Source organism: Rhinoderma darwinii, chromosome 2 (genome assembly GCF_050947455.1).
Source record: "Rhinoderma darwinii isolate aRhiDar2 chromosome 2, aRhiDar2.hap1, whole genome shotgun sequence".
Lineage (NCBI taxonomy): Eukaryota > Metazoa > Chordata > Amphibia > Anura > Rhinodermatidae > Rhinoderma > Rhinoderma darwinii.
Genome location: NC_134688.1, coordinates 184,888,413 through 184,907,943, shown reverse-complemented (window position 1 = coordinate 184,907,943; position 19,531 = coordinate 184,888,413). Strand labels below are relative to the sequence as shown.

At 38.9% G+C, this 19,531-nt stretch overlaps 1 protein-coding gene across 3 annotated transcripts in view; it reads right to left on the bottom strand.

Moving 5' to 3' along the window:
* Positions 1-2,295: 2,295 nt before the first annotated feature.
* GABRB3 (gamma-aminobutyric acid type A receptor subunit beta3) overlaps positions 2,296-19,531 on the bottom strand; it is a 444,982-nt gene continuing 427,746 nt past the window's right edge. For all 3 annotated transcript variants that reach the window (XM_075852588.1, XM_075852590.1, XM_075852589.1), the window contains 2 exons: positions 12,276-12,520; positions 2,296-7,262 (listed from right to left, as the gene is read on the bottom strand). In XM_075852588.1, the coding sequence (XP_075708703.1) occupies positions 6,912-7,262; positions 12,276-12,520 (596 nt within the window). In that variant the 3' untranslated portion in view covers positions 2,296-6,911. The remainder of the gene's footprint in view (positions 7,263-12,275; positions 12,521-19,531) is intronic.

Below are 19,531 nucleotides of genomic sequence, written 5' to 3'. Positions count from 1 at the left end.
AAAAAAAGCAGAAAAGTCGTAGAGAAAGTGTTCTGCGGTGCGACTTTCAATTCCACGTCATGTCAATTTATGCTGCGGTGTCTGTGCGGAGATGCTGTATATTTGGCACAAAGACAAAGTCTGAAACAGATTTGTTTTGTTGTAGTTTGTAGTAGAAACGCAGTGTAAAAGCACTAGAAATACGCACTTGCACATATACTTTGCTAAAATCAATGTTTATTACAAAATACTACGCAGGTAAAACCGCTGTAGAAAAAAAACGCAGCGTTACCGCATCAATATGCGCAGGGAAAACACACTATTTGCTGCGGATTTCTGTGACAGATTTATCAACGTTCTTTTGAGATTCCATTGCAGATTTTCAGTTGCAGAAATTCCACAGCATATCCTGTGTGTAGGAACATACCCTTAGGACTCCAGTTTCTCATGAAACCATTTCAATACAACATCGCAAAATACTAGTAAAACCCTTGACAGGCTGCAATTCACATCACAACCACTGGGGGGGGGGCTACACATTAGCACATATAGCATAGACAGAATATTGAAAAATCATATTTTTTTCTAAAGCTGGTCATCTCGTGACACACATCTCAGGATATGTTGAGATAAGAGGAAAGATAAGTAAGGACTCGTCTGTATTGGTGAAATCAGAAAGTTGTAGAACTTTTTGTTATACAACGATTAAAATTTATGCACATACTGTAAAACTAGAAGTCACTCCGTACTAACGATAGTAGGATCTTTCATTGTCGTCATCATCATCATTATTACTTGAAATTGTATTTTTGTATGTTAGCATCTACTTTCCTAATATTATAATGTTGATGTGATGAGAATAGTTTTGAATATATATATATATATATATATATATATATATATATATATATAGTTGAAGCACTGAGTTCAAAGTCAAATAATGCAATTAACATACCCTAAAAAAATGAATGAAGAGATCCTCTCAACACAGGAGCTGCTATAGAATGTAGTATAATTGCTCCCTTTTCTTCTAGATGACTGGATTGAAAGTTAGAATCTCTGGAGGATTTTGTTTGGAAGAAATAATTGCCTTAGAGACAAAATTGGTGAATTTCAGCAAACAAAGCTGTCAACTACAAGGTATGAATGAAGATATATCTTCTGGTATGATCCCAGGTTATATTTAGAGGGTAGAAATTAAATAAATAATATTATTCTTGCTTATAATACTACTTTGTGTTTTTGATACTAAAACATGTAATAAATGATTACTCTTAAAGGACAAGTCTGCTTTTCCTGGAATTTACCAATTTGCTGGACTATATGGATTGCCCATGTGATCGGCCCTCTGTAACCAAGTGTGTACGGACTTAGGCTATAGTCATACCATTGTATCTTGGCTGTATTCTCTAGAAGTTCTCCCAGTGCATACATGCTGAATGTATCCATAGCCTAAAATGGGACTAATGCATGATAAAAGGGTGTCTTTTTGACAAACATTTGGCCGGTATGTGTCAGAATATCTTTCTTTACATTTAATTAAAAAGCGTATTATACATGTTATTTTACAATGGGAGTCAATGGCAGATGTATCCAACTGTATGGCATACAGTTCTATGCATTGAGGCTACATATTCAGTGTATATGTTGGGAGATTTAACTGTTATGTCTACTTACTTTTCCACATCAATAATCCTGGATATTTGGACCCCAATAAGGTTAAGTCAAGCGCTTGTCACACTTTACCTGCTACAGTATTACCTATAGCTTGGAAACAGTATCCAACCGTTTTTACAAAGAATACAAGGCAGAGCTTTTTTTTTCTTTAAACCAAAAATTGTGCCACTCACGCCAATAACCACAATAACCAACTACTTTGACTGCCCATCTGCCTGGCCATGATTAAACGTTATGTTCATTTTCAACCAGGGTTTTATCATTTGCAGAAGTTATCCCAGAATAGCAAATTATGACATATCGCTAGGGTATTCCATCAATTGCTTTTTGAAACGTCCGATTGCTTGAACCCTCTCCTAGTCCTAGAATTAAAGGACCACAGCTGTAGTTCCTACACAGTACATGATCAGGAGTGGCACTGTACAGTTAAAAAAAAAACTGTTCCCATGGGGCCACCTAGTTTCCTCCATCTGGTGGGAAGCTATTTTGCATACTTTCCCAGGAAGTATTGCCTGAAGGATCCCTACCATCTGGATCTTCACAGGGAGAATTGATCTCTTCTAAGAGGCAGCAGTACCTTACATTTATGACAATAAAACAAGTGACCACTTTATATACAGTCTTTTTAATAAAAAAGTCATTCAACTGTTAAATAGTTATCATATTTTTTTTTAAAAGCCAAAACATACTGAAAAATATATATGATAAAATGGACATTTTATTAGCAATTAAAACAGAAAAAAAAGTTGATGATTCAAGAAAATCAGAGTGTTATCCTGCAAAAGAAAGAAAAACTCTGCATCCAAAACTGACAACTTCTCTGTCCTCTGCAACACATCAAACATGTCTTATCTATCACAGTAATAAAAATTAATTAGAAAAATAACAATTAACGTTTGTTAAAGGTGTGATCCAACAAGAAAACGGTAGATATAACAATGAATAGCTGCATTGCAACAGTCATAATGTACAATAATAAGAGGAAAACACAACTGGAAACAGCCGTTGCTGGACTATTGTTTGTAAGGATTTTTTTATACAGAATAACTTAATAGACTTAATAGACAGTTTATTAGTTTGCTAACGTACTTTCAAGTCTTGTAACATCTACAGATAGAAACATTTGGCAGCTATATTTGTAGGCAATGAGCTACATGTGCATGCAAGGATCTTTGCAAAACAGGCTTCTGAATGTATGCCCTGTCAAACATCATGATGTAGTCTTTCGTATATATTCAGATGCTAATACAAATATCTGTTTCCGATCCTTTACAAAACTTACGATCACATTGGATGTTACCTTACCAACTCGCCATTACCTTTAAGGCTCTGTTCACACTTGGGTTATAGTCTTTTTGTCAGTATGCAATGTTATTCTTGCTGTCAAAAAAATCCTGATGGAAACCAGATAAACCACATTACAAGTCAATGGGATCCGTCAGGATTTATTGAGCTCAATTAGAAAACGGATCCGTCGTTGCAGTTCTGGCTCCATTATAAACGAAAGCTATAAAACCCAACAAAAACTAAGCAAGGTATACATCTCTAAGTTTATAAGAAAACTAATACATTTGTTTAGAAAAAAATCTTATGAATTAAGTTTTGTTAAGTATTATGTTTTTGTGTCAGGCGGAGTCATATCGATTTCTATTGAAATTGAAAAAGAGGAAAAGGCTAATTAATTTCCTGCTCACTGGCGTCAACATTCAACTAAAAACATAAAAAATAAAAAAAGCATTGTAACTTACTAGGTTATAACTTAAAGGCAACAGTCTGGTCTGTCTGACACATTCCTGATGGACAAGTAAATATTTGGTCACTGATACCAGATTATATTGAAGACTCTACAGGTATAGATTCTATCAAGCATGTCTCTGCACAGTAAATAAGCGGAAGAATAAGGTTCTCTAATCTAAAAGTGGGAGGGGTTGTCATCTAGGTGACTTGGTGACAGAAAACAGCATCATGAAAGCTAATATGATTGACAAATGTAGCGTTCAGACAGCTACTTCCTTTTCTAGTTTATTGTTAGCTAGAGATATGCTTTAATATGACTTAAAATATATCAAATGTAAAGAGGGTCCCCTTGACTTTAAACGTACAATATATAGTTGCATTGTGCTTAAGGCACACAGTTGTTTTCTGATATCTGCCGTTTTCTGTGTTATTTTTGTGCTTTTTTCCAACATTTTAATTTAATGTTGTGAAATCATATTTAAAAAAATCTCATGAATTATGGCCAAAGTATTGATCCTTTTTTCTCATGAATTTTGACAAAATATGTGGTAGAATAACCTCTATGTGCTTCCATGAAAAATTGAAGTTAGAGTATGGGTCCATAAGAGACTATGGGTGCCGTGTAATGGATCCGTACAACATGGATCTTATGCATGAGCTCGATATCTGAACTAAAAATATACATATTGAGCTATGAAAAATAGATTGCAAGTGAACTGTTTCATCTTTATAATTATAAAAAAACTGAAAATGCACATTAAACTATGAAATACACGTACGATAAATGACAGCTTGCGTCAAGTTGGAACACACCTTTAAAAATGTATAACAAAAACCAATCAGAGAACATTTAGCCGCCAAATCTAAATTAGATAAACATAAAATCTCTTGTCACTTTTACAACAGAGAACACTAATTGTATTGGATGTAAGTGATATAAATGTGGCTTAGAAAAAATATATATTATCTTCATTTTAGAAATAGCAAGATTAGATAAAAAGTAAATAATAATAGCGTTTCAGAAATTGATGCAGCTTAATCACCAGTCTAAAAAATGTATCTTTTTTGTGAGTAAATGTGAAATGTTTTAAATAAATGTAAAGAATGTTTTTTTCTCATTTTCTTTTGCATAAAAAAATTGTAATCTTAAAGTTGATATATTGTGCTATAAAGCATATGTGATTGTACCATGCTACATACTGGATGGTTTCTTTAATACTGAAATATGTATAAAGTAAAGGGTATATAACTAATTGTGCTAGCATTGCATTTGAAATTTACGTCTAGAATGTTAGACAAAAAATATGACAAGGCATGCTGTCACAATAGCAAGCACAACGTAAAATACATTGATAAATAATATATGTATATATGCATTCTATGTAAATATATTTTCAATTTCCATGCAGTGTAATAATAATAATGCTTGAAGGGGTGACTGTACTTTTAAAGAAAACAAATTAAAATGTTACATAGCAAATATCCTGAGATTCTTCGGTTTCCAGTGTTTTAACAAACTGGATAAAATTGACTCTAAAATATACTGGGTAAATATAGTGGGTGCCCTTGTGGGTGCTCACTTTCCATGTCAACATTATTGTGGCGAAAAATTAATTACACTTCACTAAAATAATCTAAAATAAATTAATATAGAGTAGGTTTATATAATGAATGTTGGACGCCACCACTCTATGATCCTAGGGGTCATTTATAAACCAACAAACCCTTAAAAGAGGAAGATATAATAATGTCCCAAACGTGGGAGGGATGAGAAGAACACTTGCCCAAAAATGTTACCAATCACTTATCTGCCCATCACCCTAAATTTATAATAATCGCAGCACCACATCATTCTTGCACCCATTATCTAATACCTGTTTAGAGAAACCTTCTCCCACCCACAAAAGTTAATGTGCCAAATTTATTGAAAGGTGTCTTGTAAAAACAGTCTAAAAACACAACAAAACAGTATAAAAATAGTGAGCAATCATTTTGAAATCTCCATTTGTATTTATATGCAAATGGACTGTTACCCTTGATAATCTGGGAAACACCTAATTTCCAGCCAGCAGGCAACCACAGTCACCTATAATAACCATGTCCCCCCCCCCCCTCACACACATACACCCCCTGTAATATGTCTCTCGAACATTATACTCTGGGCATGTTTTTTTTTGTAGTCTGTGCAGCTGGCTATGTAAGAAGCTGCAGAGTTATCTAAGTCAATGAGGGTGCAAACAGTATTAAAGGGGTCAATTGGTGACACACTGAGAAGATTGCTGCACATAGCTCTGATTTTATAATTGTTGCTTGGAGAAACTCTATAAAACCAGAAAATTAGGAAGAATGTCATGTTCTATGGACAACTGCTTTCATTTAACTTATTCAATGCTGCATTATATTTACATTTTAATTGCACTCAATACAGTATTAAAATAACAGCACAAAAGCATTACGAAATAGGGGCATCATAATTTGAGAAAATAGCAAAAAGATTTTGGGCATTAATGAAGTCTTAATAAGAGAAGCACCATCACACCCCAAGTATTAACCATATAATTTCCAGCATCCTTTCTGATCTCTCATATATTTGTTGTCATTATTGCAAAGATCTGAGACCAGAAAGACATTATTTATTGAGGGAAATTGCCCAGAATGCAATAGCTCTAAATTTCAGGATCATAAATTTGAAAGAGATATTAAAAACAGGGGGTCAGAAGAGACATACACATTGGCAGTGGAAATAGGCACTGCGCTGCTTAAAAATGTGCTTCATAAAGGTTGTTTTATAAATGACCTCAACTTTGTTTTATAAAGTAGGGCTGAAATGAATCTTATGTCAAGGTTTAATTACAACCTATCTAAGTAGAAAAAATATACTGCTCTGTATAACGTGTAGTATATATAAATAGCAATCCATCAATGTGTTAAAAGGTCAGTGCATTAAGATGGATTCCCAGATAATGTTGACATGTATCACATTATGTGCCATAATACAATTTTCAGGAGTGATCATGGTGGGTGACCAAGGAACTGACCAGGAATTGACAAAAAGTAGTAATGGACCTTCTCTAAACATGAAAGAAAACGCTGACTCTTAAAGATTATCTGCTGAAAGAAAGTCTGGAATATGCAACATTGGTAAATAAAACAAAGTACAGCTGTGTCAAAAACCATGGTGGTCGATTTAAAAACATGACGCGGCTAGAAAAAAATATGGTGGTTGTATTCCCATTCTTGAAGTATTGTATCAGAAATCATGAAAGTCTATCTCACGCTGTAGTTCAAAAGGTTTGTCCTTCTTTCAAGGAAGATCTGCATTGTTCAAAGCTGAAAAATGATTTCTCTTTTCATGTCCTTTGCAGCAGAATATATTTACTCATCTCATATGAACGTGTGTGAGCGTTGAGATGCGCGTGCACATACATTCATATCAACATAGCGTATGCTTGTGAATTCTTTCCTGTTTCCTTACGCATACAGTTAAACTACTATGGAACATCATCATAAGAAGTCCATCAGTTAACGTAGTATAACCAGTAGATTAGGTTGAAGAGAGAAAATGTGATAGGAAATATCATTCTTGACCATCTGTCGATAGAATTGACATCAGTTAGATCTGGGATTTTAATTTTTAACTGTGAGGATCTTCTCCTTAGATGGTTCTTTTTGCCATGAGGAGCAGTTCTGTCCATTGCACGGCGCCCAAATCCATCGCGAGTAACACTCTGCTTTCTGTATTGAATTCCTGAGTTATCAAATGACGTTGTTGAATTTCTAACATCAGTGACACTCGTTGTAATTTCATTGCCGGTGACTTCATTATGGATTTCAAGTGTTGTAAGCAATATATTTCCATGAGCGTCCACCTATGGAAAAGCCATACTTGAGTTATTTATATGATCCACATAAATTAATGACTAACGAGATGTCATGTGACCTTAGGTTACCTTATAAAAATGTGAACACCCCTTGATAAAGTTTGTGATTTTTCTAGTCTATTGTAAACTGTATTTATAGTTTGCCATTGATTTTCCTTAATTCTGCATTGCAAGCTAATAAATATTAGCCTCAGAGAAAAAAATACTTTCCTTGGTGAAATGCTTTTTATTTGCAGACTCAGTTCATGGGCGCATAAACAAATGATACTACACACACTAAATTTGTGCAGTCCAGCAATGCTGCCGGCTGCATATAGAGAGCTATTTGTTTTCACTATTAAATGGTTTTTCATTGGTTTGCTTTATATAGATTTTATATAACAACTTGCAGGCAGACCTTTTTCATTATGTTTTCTGTCGTTCAAAAAGATGAGTGTTTTACAGAAATCCAATGATTAATTATTGTTAAATGACTACATTTATTAAGTGCAAAGTAGTAGGAAGCACGGTGGCTCAGGGTTTAGAGCTGTAGCCTTGCAGCACTTGGGTCCTGGATTTGAGTCTGAACAAGGACAACATCCTCATGGATGTATGTTTGTTTCCTCTAGGTACTCCGGTTCCCTCCAACTCTCGAAAAACATACTGAAATTCTAATGAAATTGGCCGTAGCATATATGTGTATGTTTAAAATGGGGAATTTGGATTCTGAGTCCCATGAGGGACAGGGACTGATGTAAGTGATGGCAATCTCTGTATTGAATATTTTGCAACTATATTAACAATGGGAAATAAATAAAGTCCCTATATAAAAGAATAAGGTTGTATGGTGAGTGAGGAAATTAATGGCAGTACATTTTCAAGTAAATAGGGTATTTATTTAACAACGTGCACTGGTACAGAACAGATCATGTGAAAAGCCCAAATGTTGCCCTCCACAATCTTGGTAAAATATAGACTTCAGACTACAAGGTATTTCATACATTCAGATATAATGATAAGAAGTATGTTTTATCTTGTCCACAGTGCTTCTTAAACTGTGAGGTGGGTCTCACTGGTGGAGCACACACCATTTGTTGGTGAGGCGCAGCCCTGGAGACAGTTTAGGCAGAAGATATATGCTGCACAGGCCTGTCTCAGAATAGGCAATATAACTGACTCCTTGTGTTCTTAATTTAATGTTCTACTGGGTTCAGGAGACACATTTTAAGATAAGTTGAGGTAAGTTTTGAAAATTTTGGCATGGACTACAACCAATGGTGAGGTCCAGGCATCACTATGTTTTAGTAGGTGATTCCCCAGTAGAAAAAGATTGAGAAACTGTGCACTAGACTATTATTTCCCAACCAGAGTTCTTGAAACCTTTTTAGGGGTTCTTTAAGAGACAGCAACAGGAGAATTGTTTTTTAGCGGTTTCTATATGATAACATGGTAGGGAATCACTAAGAAGATTCCATTCACTGATGTTATTCTAAAAGGCCACTAACCTACAGTATAGAGTCTGTATATATGAATCCCGTTATATTATTTGGATGCTGCTTGCCATTAGTCACTAGATTGAGGAGGTTTCGGTATAAAAATTATAAGACTTGGTCAATGTGTGACCTGCATTGTGGAATAATTTTGTAAAATCAACAATAGGAAAGAACTTTAAATAATACATTTCAACATTTCCACACTGGAAGGCATCCATTAAAGGCGTTTTCCACAGGATATGCCATAAATGTCCGAGAGATGCGGGTTCCACCTCTGGGACCCGCAACTATCTCTAGAATGGGGCCCTCTAAACCCAGTTATACCTTGCTCAGCTCCCGCTGCCTCCCGGACACTTCCTGATTAGGTGGTCATGAGTTACGGAAACAACAGAGATAACTGAGCTACGCTGTTTCCGTAACGCCCAAACAAGTGAATGAGAGTTACGGAAACAGCGTAGCACGGCAAACTACGCTGTTTCCGGACTTGGGTGCTACGGAAACATTGTAGTTCACTGAGCTACGCTGTTTCTGTAACTTCCATAGAAGTGAATAGGAGTTATGGAAACAGCGTAGCACGACAAACTTTGATGTTTCCGTAGCACCCTAGTTCCGGAAACAGCGTAGTTTGCCACCATGCTACGCTGTTTCCGTAACTCCCATTCACTTGCTAGGGCGTTACGTAAACAGCATACGGATGTAGCCGTCTTTAACTTGATTCTGATAACTAGCTGCAGCGTGATATCACACAACAAAAGCCATTGAAAAAGTCAAGATAAGAGATCTAGCTATTGTGCATTTAATGCATTAAAAGTCAAGGTAAAGACGGCTACATCTGTAGATCGTCTGTTTCCATAAATCCCGACCACCTAATCAGGAAGTGGCTGGGAGGCATAGGGAGCCAAGCAAGGTAGAACGGTTTTAGGGTCCCTGTTCTAGAAAAAGTTGCGGGTCCCAGAGGTTATATGTAAACGTCCAAGATGGGAAAACTCCTTTAATGTTGTTATAAGCTCTGCTGAACTGATGCTTGTGTTTAATTCAGTCTTGCTTTTTTGCGTATAAACATGTATATTTTTATGTACCTGGGCTTATTGTTTTTTTTAACTATTTGGAGAAAACCATTATGCTCAGACAGGCACGCGTAATTATTATTCACCGTTTATTTCTGTTCACTGAGCATGCCATTCAGATCCTGTGTTAAGCTGCTGAGTTTACAATACTGCCAAATTTGTCAAGATCTGAATATTCCAGGCGTAAAGTATACACTATTTCTGTTTCTTAGCAGACCGGAACTGATTAAATAAATGTTTCAACAATATTATTATTAAATGATGGAACCTGGCACACATGGTGAACTGAGAGCATGAGAGCATTGAGTGTATTGACTAAATTGAAATCTCACTGAAGTGGTGATTTTGTATACTGTTGCAAAATGTATGTGTTCAGATTTATTACACAGCATGTTCATTTTAAATGTGCATCGAAAGAGATTTCATATGATTACGTTTTTAGATCTGAGACTCTATTAGATTGTTTCCCTCTCCTGCTCATGAAGATGGCATTACAAGTTAGGATATTATTAATAGAGCAATGACAGTTTTGACGGATCCCGATAGATCATTTTGACTTGTCTGTTAAACCTGACCTGACTTTCAGGTTTCATTCGGGTTTCAGTTTTTTTTAAAAGGAAAATATAGTGCTGCAGACTACTCTATTCTTGCCGTCAAAAAGCAATGGAAAGCCAACAGAATGGAGCCTAATGGTAGTGTGAATAGTGTCTAAGGGTTCACCCTTTTTTTGCACAGAGATTTCTGTTTAAAAGGCTATTCATCACAGATTAGTCCACCTATCCTTTGAATTTCTTTCAGACTCAAAAGGATGCAAAAATGTATCAGTTTGGATCCATCTTCATCAGTTCAGTCATGACTCATGTGTTTTAATCATTTAGGTCACTGGTGACCATAATAAAAGATTAACTGATGTCAAGTTCTGATCATACTGACATTGGGTTCCATGAGGATTCCGCAGCTTTTATAATGGCAAAAATAATCTGACAATGTCAGACAATTTTAAGCCTGTTGAAGAGTCAAGAAACACCCAGCCTTCTACTATATAGTGAGATGTTTAACTTTAAAAATTTCAGAGGCAATACTAAATCATCCATCTTTATCATTAAATGTAAAACTATTTTGGAGTGTTTTATACATATATATTTTTTCATCAAATTCATTGTAAATATTGTTATTTTTAAGTAATCTCTTACTATATGTTACTTAAAGGGGTTGTCCAAGATTGAACACATATATATTGTTTTAGCACAAATATGCAGTCTCTAGAAACGTATCCAAATTACCAAAATGAAGCTAGTAACTACCATCCAGTGAGTCTGACATCTTTGGTATGTAAAATATTTAAAGGTATTCTAAGAGATAAACTGCAAAAGTATAAAGCGGTAAACAATCTAATAACTAATAACCAGCATGAATTCATGAAAAACAGGTCATGCCTAACCAATAAGCTTGGTTTCTATGAGGAGGTAAGTGCATATCTAAATGTTGGTCATACAGCTGATATGATTTATCTGGATTTTGCAAAAATCCCTTTGTTAGGCACAATACTTTTTAATATCTTTGATGACCTTGTGAATGGGATTGATAGTAAAATGTCAGTTTTTGCTGACGATACAAAACTTTGTAGGACACTTAAAACTTATCTTGATTATAAAATGTTACAGAGAATGGCAAATTAATTTTAATATTGATAAATGTAAAGCAATGCACCTAGGTCGCAGTTTCAATGCATGTACATTAAATGGAATAAAACTATGTATAACAGAACAAGAGAAGGACGTGGGTACAAGTAAGCTCAGCAGCAGTACTCGATGTCAAGCAGCAGCAGGTTGTGCAAAAGAGAGATTAGAACTTGTGATTTAAATGTAATATTACCCCTCTATAAATCACTTGTAAGGTCACATCTTAAATATGGGATTCCGTTTTTGGCTCCACATTGTAAAGAGGATATAGGAGAGCTGGAGGAGAGAGTGTTCAAACGATATGTAAGTTTATGAGTGGTTATTGTCAGTAGACATTTATTACGTGTGGAAGAAAATACATTAACATAGGAAAGGGTTTTTTACAGTTAGAGAAGTCAAACTACGGAATGCCCTACCCCAAGAGGTAGTGATGGCAGATACTATGTCACAACTTAAAAAAGAGCTAGATGCTTATTTATTGATGAATGGCATTGAGGCTTATAGCTGATCAAGCAATGAAAGATGTGTAATTAATTGAGAAAGGTTGGACTTGATGGACCAGTGTCTTTTGTCAGCCTATATAACTATGTGAATATAAAGCTATAAAATATTTCTATAAACAGCTAATTTCTGACTAAAAAAAAATCCTGGGCATCTCCTTTAAACATTATATTAAGCCTCGATTTCTATAACTCTTTATCTCAGCTACCAACCACACCATAATCATAAATGTGTGTATTCTGTATTTTATGCTATGTAAATCCAGTAAAATAATATTACCCGGTTGCTTTCAAATTTGGCGCGATCATTATTTGCTTTGGCTGTCTTCTCTGCGAGCTTCTTTTGCATTTGTGGGCCTCTACCAAAAAATATGTAGTTGACAAAGGCATACTCTAGCAAGGCCAAAAACACAAATACAAAGCATCCCATCAGATACATGTCAATGGCTTTAACATAAGGAATTTTAGGCAATGTCTCTCGGAGATGAGTGTTGATAGTTGTCATAGTCAGTACAGTAGTTATACCTGAAAAAGGAATGAGAATGTATTATAAGTATTTGCAAAATAAAAAATTTATTAAAATACTGAACATTACTGAACCACTGAAAAATATCTTGTGGATTACCTATCATTTCCTTTGTGTTCAGATAAGAATATCTATTGGATTATCTACAGTATTACCTAAAATCGTTCTACTTAATGAGAGTCTTATAACTTAACTTGTCAGAATGGTATTTATAAATGAACTATTGTAAAAAAAAATAATTGTATGCATTTTTATCTATCCAAGGTTCGAGTCTAGGGGCATGTTCCGCTAATACCCATTGTCCTTTTCCCAAGCCCCTATATATGTTAAGCTTCTCACAGGCATACCATAGATAGAAAATGAGCTAAAAGAAGCAATATTTTGTGGAAAAGTGTGACTTTACTGGAGTACATACTACAACAGATGTATCAATTCATTAAAATTATACATGGCCCCTCTTACACATAGGAAGAAACCAGTTTTATAAATGAAACATGGTAGGTGCGGGCAGGACCGCCATCAGGAATTTCTGGGCCCCATACAGCCATGATGTCTGGGCCCCCCCCTCCATTACCGGGGGTGGGCAACGGAAAGTGTGGCGCTCACGTTTGTACGTTATTCGCATTAAATGATTTTGGTGCAGATGTCAATTACAGTGAAGGAAACCATGGAGCCGGCAGTGAGCGGTTCATGCTCCGGATTTTGATCTATTTAGCTAAAACGTATCCGACTGTATGGCATATAGTGGGATACGTCGCCTGGGGAATGGCCCAGGGGAAACTACTGAAGTCACTGTCCATGAACAGGGCTGGAGCCTCTGCCGAGGGACTATGGCGCTGCTCCTGATGTCCATATACATAAAGTGACGTCCGAAGCTGCACAAAGCCTGAGTACACGGCCGGAGCGTCGGCAACATTCTGGCCAGGGATTCCGGCCCTGGAGAATCCCCTGATGTCACTTTACATATATGGACAGTGATGTCAGGAGCTCCCAGGGACAAAGTCCACGGGTAGAGCACTTGTGATGCTGCCTGGGGACTCCGGAATAACAAAGTTTACTATGCCATTTCATCCTTCAAAAAGAAGGTAAACCGACGTCCACCAGCCCGACGGAGGCTAAAAGCACATAATGGAGCCCTGTGAATTATCGTCTACGTTGTTTATACTGTAAGGTAGGAGATTTCCTGACTACACGATAAACTTAGGGCAACAATACGATGTGAAGGGGCCTTAAAGAGGCTCTGTCACCAGATTTTAAAACCCCTATCTCCTATTGCAGCAGATCGGCGCTGCAATGTAGATTACAGTAACATTTATTTTTTTTCAAAAACAAGCATTTTTGGCCAAGTTATGACCATTTTTATATTTATGCAAATGAGCCTTTCTTAAGTACAACTGGGCGTGTTTAAAGTTATGTACATCTTGGCGTGTATTGTGTGTTTACATCTGGGCGTGTATTGTGTTAGTTACATCTGGGCGTTTTTACATCTTTTACTAGCTGGGCGTTGTGAATGGAAGTGTATGATGCTGACAAATCAGCATCATCCACTTCTCTTCGTTACCACCCAGCTTCTGGCAATTCCCAGACACACAGCGTGTCCTCGCTCGTCCGACGCGATGAAGTTCCTGTGGGAGGAAGAGAAGTGGATGAGCAAACACGAGTTTGCTTAAAAAACTTCTGAAAATCAGGAGCTGTTTTCCCTTGAATATCTCTGTATTTTCAGACTGTTTTTGCTAATTGTGTGAACATACCCTAAGGCCTTATTCACACGACAGTGTCCTGCCATTTTTCCCGGCCGGTTTGCATTCGTTTTGCATCCCTTCCGGGCCGGGCATATCTGGACAGTGACATCAGGGGCAACTCCTGAAGGGGAATCCCCATGTGGCCGGTGATTCCACTTCAGGAAAAGCCCCTGTCGTCTGTGTCCATTTATGGACACTGAACGTTACTGGCTTCTCTTGGTGTGGAATCCCCGGTCACAGAGTGTTCGGGGATTCCGCTTCAGGAGTTTCCCCTGATGTCACTGCCCAGATATGGACAGAGACATCAAGCGCTCTGTCTAGGAGCGGAATCCCCGAACACACAGGGATTCCGCTCCTTCAGGGAGCTAAAGTGGGGCTAGCACATAGCAGAGCAGGGACAAAGCTACAGCAGTAGCAGCCGCAGCAGCTGCTAGCGGCGCCATCGGCCATGGTAGGTGTCGCCGCTAGCAGCCGCTATGGCTGCTATAGCTGTAGCGATGCCTGAAGAAGCGCCAGGGCGGAAAGGAGGCTGATTCGCCGGGCCAGGGCGATTTGGGAAGGAAGCCAGCGCAGCGCCCCCTTCCACCTGCTGTACACCCCAGCCCTGCCACACAGTACCCCTGCACATAGCAGAGCAGGGACGTCGCTACAGCAGTACCCCCACAGTGTTACCTCCAGCATAGAGCGCTTCTTCTGAATGAGATACACTCCTCCTCCTCACATGCACTCTGCGCTGTGAGGAGAGAGCGAGCGACTGTAGACACGGCCATCACTCGGGACACATTCCAGTGATGGCCGTGTATTACCCGGCCCCATAGACTTCTATGGTAGCCGGGCGGCTGGGTAAACGGCCGAAAATAGGGCATGTCCCATTTTTTGACGGCCGGTTTTCCCGGCCCGTCAAAAAATCGGTCGTGTGAATAGCCCTTTAGGGGTCTATTGTTCCTACTGCAGCCGGGTGATGGCTGATTTATGAACGGCCGTCACCGGGCCGGGAAACCCTGTCGTGTGAATAAGGGCTAATAGGCATGCAGCTTATTTAACCCCTTCCCTCCTCAGCCATTTTTTGGATTTTAACTTTTGTTTTTTCCTCTCCACCTTCCAAAAGCTATAATTTTTTTTACTTGATGGCTTGTTTTTTGCGGTACAAGTTGTAGTTTTTCATGGCACCATTTATTGTACCGCATAATGTACTGGGAAGCTGAAAAAAAAATATTTGTGGGGTGAAATGCTGCACGTGCATGACGTTCTGACAAACCCCATTCACATGAGTTGGGGCTTATTCAGACTAACGTGTTAATCGTCCGTGTGAAGGACGTTTTTTTAATGGCCGTCACACGGCTGCATGTATTTCTATGGGGCTATTCACACGGTTTTTGTTCTAACGGATCGTGTGAAGGGCCTGTAAAAAAATAGGACATGTCCTATTTTTGTGCGTTTTCACTGATCCCTCAATAGACTCAAGTCTATGAGGGATGTGTGAAAACGGGTCCCGCACGGCTGCAAATCGGCCACAAAAAACGGCCGTTCTTCACGTCTGATTTCACACACGTTGGTCTGAATATCGCCTTAGGCTTTATTCACACGAATGTGTCCGTTTTGCATGCGCAAAAAACGCTGCATTTTGCCCGAGCAAAAGTTCAGTGTGGCGTCAGCATATGGTACGCGGCTGCGTGATTTTCGCGCAGCCGCATCATTATGACACTCTGTTTTGATGTTACAACACAGTAAAGAAGGGGGGGCTTTTATGTTTCCCTTCACTTCTTTACCTACTGTAGCGCGAATCACGCGCGTCACCCGGAAGTGCTTCCGTGTGCCGTGCACGATTTGCACGCACCCAATGACTTCAATGGGTGTGTTCTGCGCGAAACACGGGCAAGTATAGGACATGTCGTGAGTTTTACACAGCGCACACACGCTGCGTGAAATTCACTGACAGTCTGAACGGCCCTATTCACTAACATAAGTCCGTGCGACGTATTAAGTATCACGGACGTATAACACGTTCGTGTGAATAAGGCCTTATATTGTAATTTGTAGTGAATTTTCAGTGCGCAATCCGCACCAAAAATAGAAGGCAAGTAAGTGGCTTATTCAGATGTCCATGTTCGGTCTGTGATATAAGGACCGTGTATCGGCCATATTTCCCGGACCGACCACAGTTCAGGGAGCCGGGTTTCTAGCATCACAGTTATCTATGATCATAGTCCCTCCCTTCCGGTGGGAATACTGTCCCCGGTCCCGTACTGAAAGCATCATTACAGTATGGGACAGGGACTCCCAGCAACACTAATAACTATGATGCTAGGAGTCCGGCTTCATGAATTGTGGTCAGCCTGTGAAATACGGCCGATACACGCTCCGTATGTCACGGACCGAATGCGGCCGTCTGAATAAGGCCTTAGTCTAGTTACACAGTGCGGTGAAATCCCATTCTTTTGCCACAATTTTTGCAAAAACGTGACTTGACCGCACTGTGAGAATATAGCCTAACAGCACTTTTCATGTTTTGTATCTTTTTTTATGCAATTTTCGTAATTGCGGCACAAATCACGCGGTTTTGCCGCGATTTTTATATAATCGCAGAAAAACTGCGCCATTTTTGCCGCGATTACGAAAATCGCGGCAAAAAACGCTAGGAAAACGAAAAAATACCCAAAAACTTTTTAACCAACTTTATACAATCTACAAGTGGGGTCAGGGGGATGGGAAGCAGGATGGATAGGGGTACATACTCACCAGCCTGCAGGTCCGGTCGGCTGGGGTGCGGGATCTCCACACGCAGCTTCAGCACATGCTGCATCTTCCCCGTCCAGTAAAGCTACAACAGGTATGCAGGGGCTGCCACGAGTGTTGCTAGGGGAGTGTCGCTAGGGGGGGTCGCTAGGGGGTGGTCGCTACGGGGGGTTCGCTAGGGGGGTGCCGCGGGCGTTGCGAGGGAGGGCCCGTGAGCGTTGCGAGGGGGGGCCCGTGAGCGTTGCGAGGGGGGGCCCGTGAGCGTTGCGAGGGGGGGCAACAGTCCGAGGGGGGGGGGCGACGGCTGCCCGGCGGGCCCCTTTTCTTCATCCATGTGGCCGAGGCCCCTGACGGGAGTACCAGTAATACCCCCCTGATGGCGGCCCTGGGTGCTGGGCCATGTTACTAATTTTGCATTGGGGCCCAGGAGCTTCAAGTTACGCCTCTGAGGAACACTTGAAGTTCTCACACAGAAAGCAAGCAAAATCTGATTTTCATGCTTCCATAAAATGATATCATTCAACATAGAAAGATTTTCCAATTTTCATCAATTGCAAAGATTGCAATAATTTAAAATCAATTAGTGTACAATGTTTGAACAGGCTGAATCACTATAGAAATATTATTAAACGTGTTTTAAGGCCTCATGCAAATCGCCAAATATAGGATCTGTATCACATTGATACCAAATGTGGCATCAATAGGTTAATATGGACCCATAATATCCCTACGAGTATCACTGATTTTACTTGTGTTTCTCTAAAATCGTGACGTTTTAAAGGCTATGTATACCTTTGAAAACATGTTTTTTTTTTTTAAATAAAAATATTTATCAGCGTTATTGGTGCAACTTTGAATTATTTTTTGTTAAAAATTATTTTTACTTTTTGAGATACAGCTGTTTTGTATCCTCTATACAAAGCAGCTGTATCTAGCTCTGAAACCTGTATCTGTCACGTCAGCAGGACAGATGGGTTCAGTGTTAGCAAATCCTGCGAGTCTCTGACACGCATGATCGACCTGTTACCGATCCCATCTAAGTTTATAACTTAGATGTGATCGGTAAGAGGTGGAGCCTGCATGTCAGAGATACGTAGAACCCTCTGTCACTGAACCCGTCAGTGCTGCTGACCTGACGGATTCAGGTCTCAGTGCAAGATACAGCAGCTTAGTATACAGGATGCAGAGCAGCTGTATCTCAAAAAGAAACATTTTTTTTTTAATAAAAACTAATTAGAAAGTTGCACCAAACACAGTAATACATACTTTTAGAAAAAATAAAAAAAATTCAAAGGCGTACTGTACATAGCCTTTAATGCATGCTGCATTGTGGAGGTTTTTTTTTATTTTTATGAAGAAATAGTTCTAGGGGAGAATAAGGGGCCTCACAGAGGTATCATACGTTGGCACATGGAGTGAAATATGAAAACATGCTACAGACCCAAAGTATACTCCATGCCATCATGTGCCTCTGCACATGAAATTACCACATGCATGAGGGCTATGTGTATTTTCTTATGAATCCTGATAAAGGGATAGTTGTTATAAAAATGTCCATTGTTTCTTGAATAGTTTTAATATTAGTATTTCACTAATATATTGAACTCAATTGCTTTAATCCATAAATTACCTTAATATATAGTAATAATGTAGCAGAGCTCTCAGTAGGTTTGCCTGCAGTAATATGAAAAACTCCAGATATTATTGTGATATCACAATGAATTGCTTCAAATAAACAAAAGTCCAATTGAAATGGGACAATAGGGAAGATTTACTAATCAAAATGCACCAGAATTCTGGCTTAAAAAGTGTCTTGAAAAGAGGTCGTGTCTTAGTGGATTCGTAAAATGTGCCAGATTCATTATGGCTGGTGCCATTTTTGTGTCGCAAAATAGTGGTGTAAACTAAGTCTGCCAAGACCTGCCGTAAGGAAGAGAAACGTGTCTATACATCGATAAATGTTGGAATCTTTGCTGCTTGGTTACCACAGACAATTAGTAAGTGTATGGTTAGGCTTATTTCGCAAACTTTTTTTGTGGTGTGTTTTTGGCGTCCTTTTTGTATAATGGTTCAATAATTTTTATGCCGTTTTTGCTGGAGTTTTTTGCTAAAACTGTACTGTGATTCACTACCTGCATTTTATTAGGTGCCATTTTTCACACTGTGAAAGTGTGTGTGTTTGTGTGTGTGTGTGTGTGTGTGTGTGCTTGCGTGCATACGTATGTGTGTGTGTGTGTGTGTGTGTGTGTGTGCGTGTGTGTGTGTGCAGCCACCCTTCACTGTTCTGGTGATTTCTTACCAACCACTATCATTTGCATTTATTTAAAAGTGTTAGGCCTCATGCACACGACCGTAAAAACTCCCGTTATTACGGGTCGTAATTACGACCCGTAATAACGGGCTCATAGACTTCTATTGGCGACGGGTGCCTTCCCGTTTTCTGACGGGAAGGTGCCCGTGCCGTTGAAAAAGATAGAACATGTCCTATTTCAGGCCGTAATAACGGCACGGACAGTCCATAGAAGTCTATGG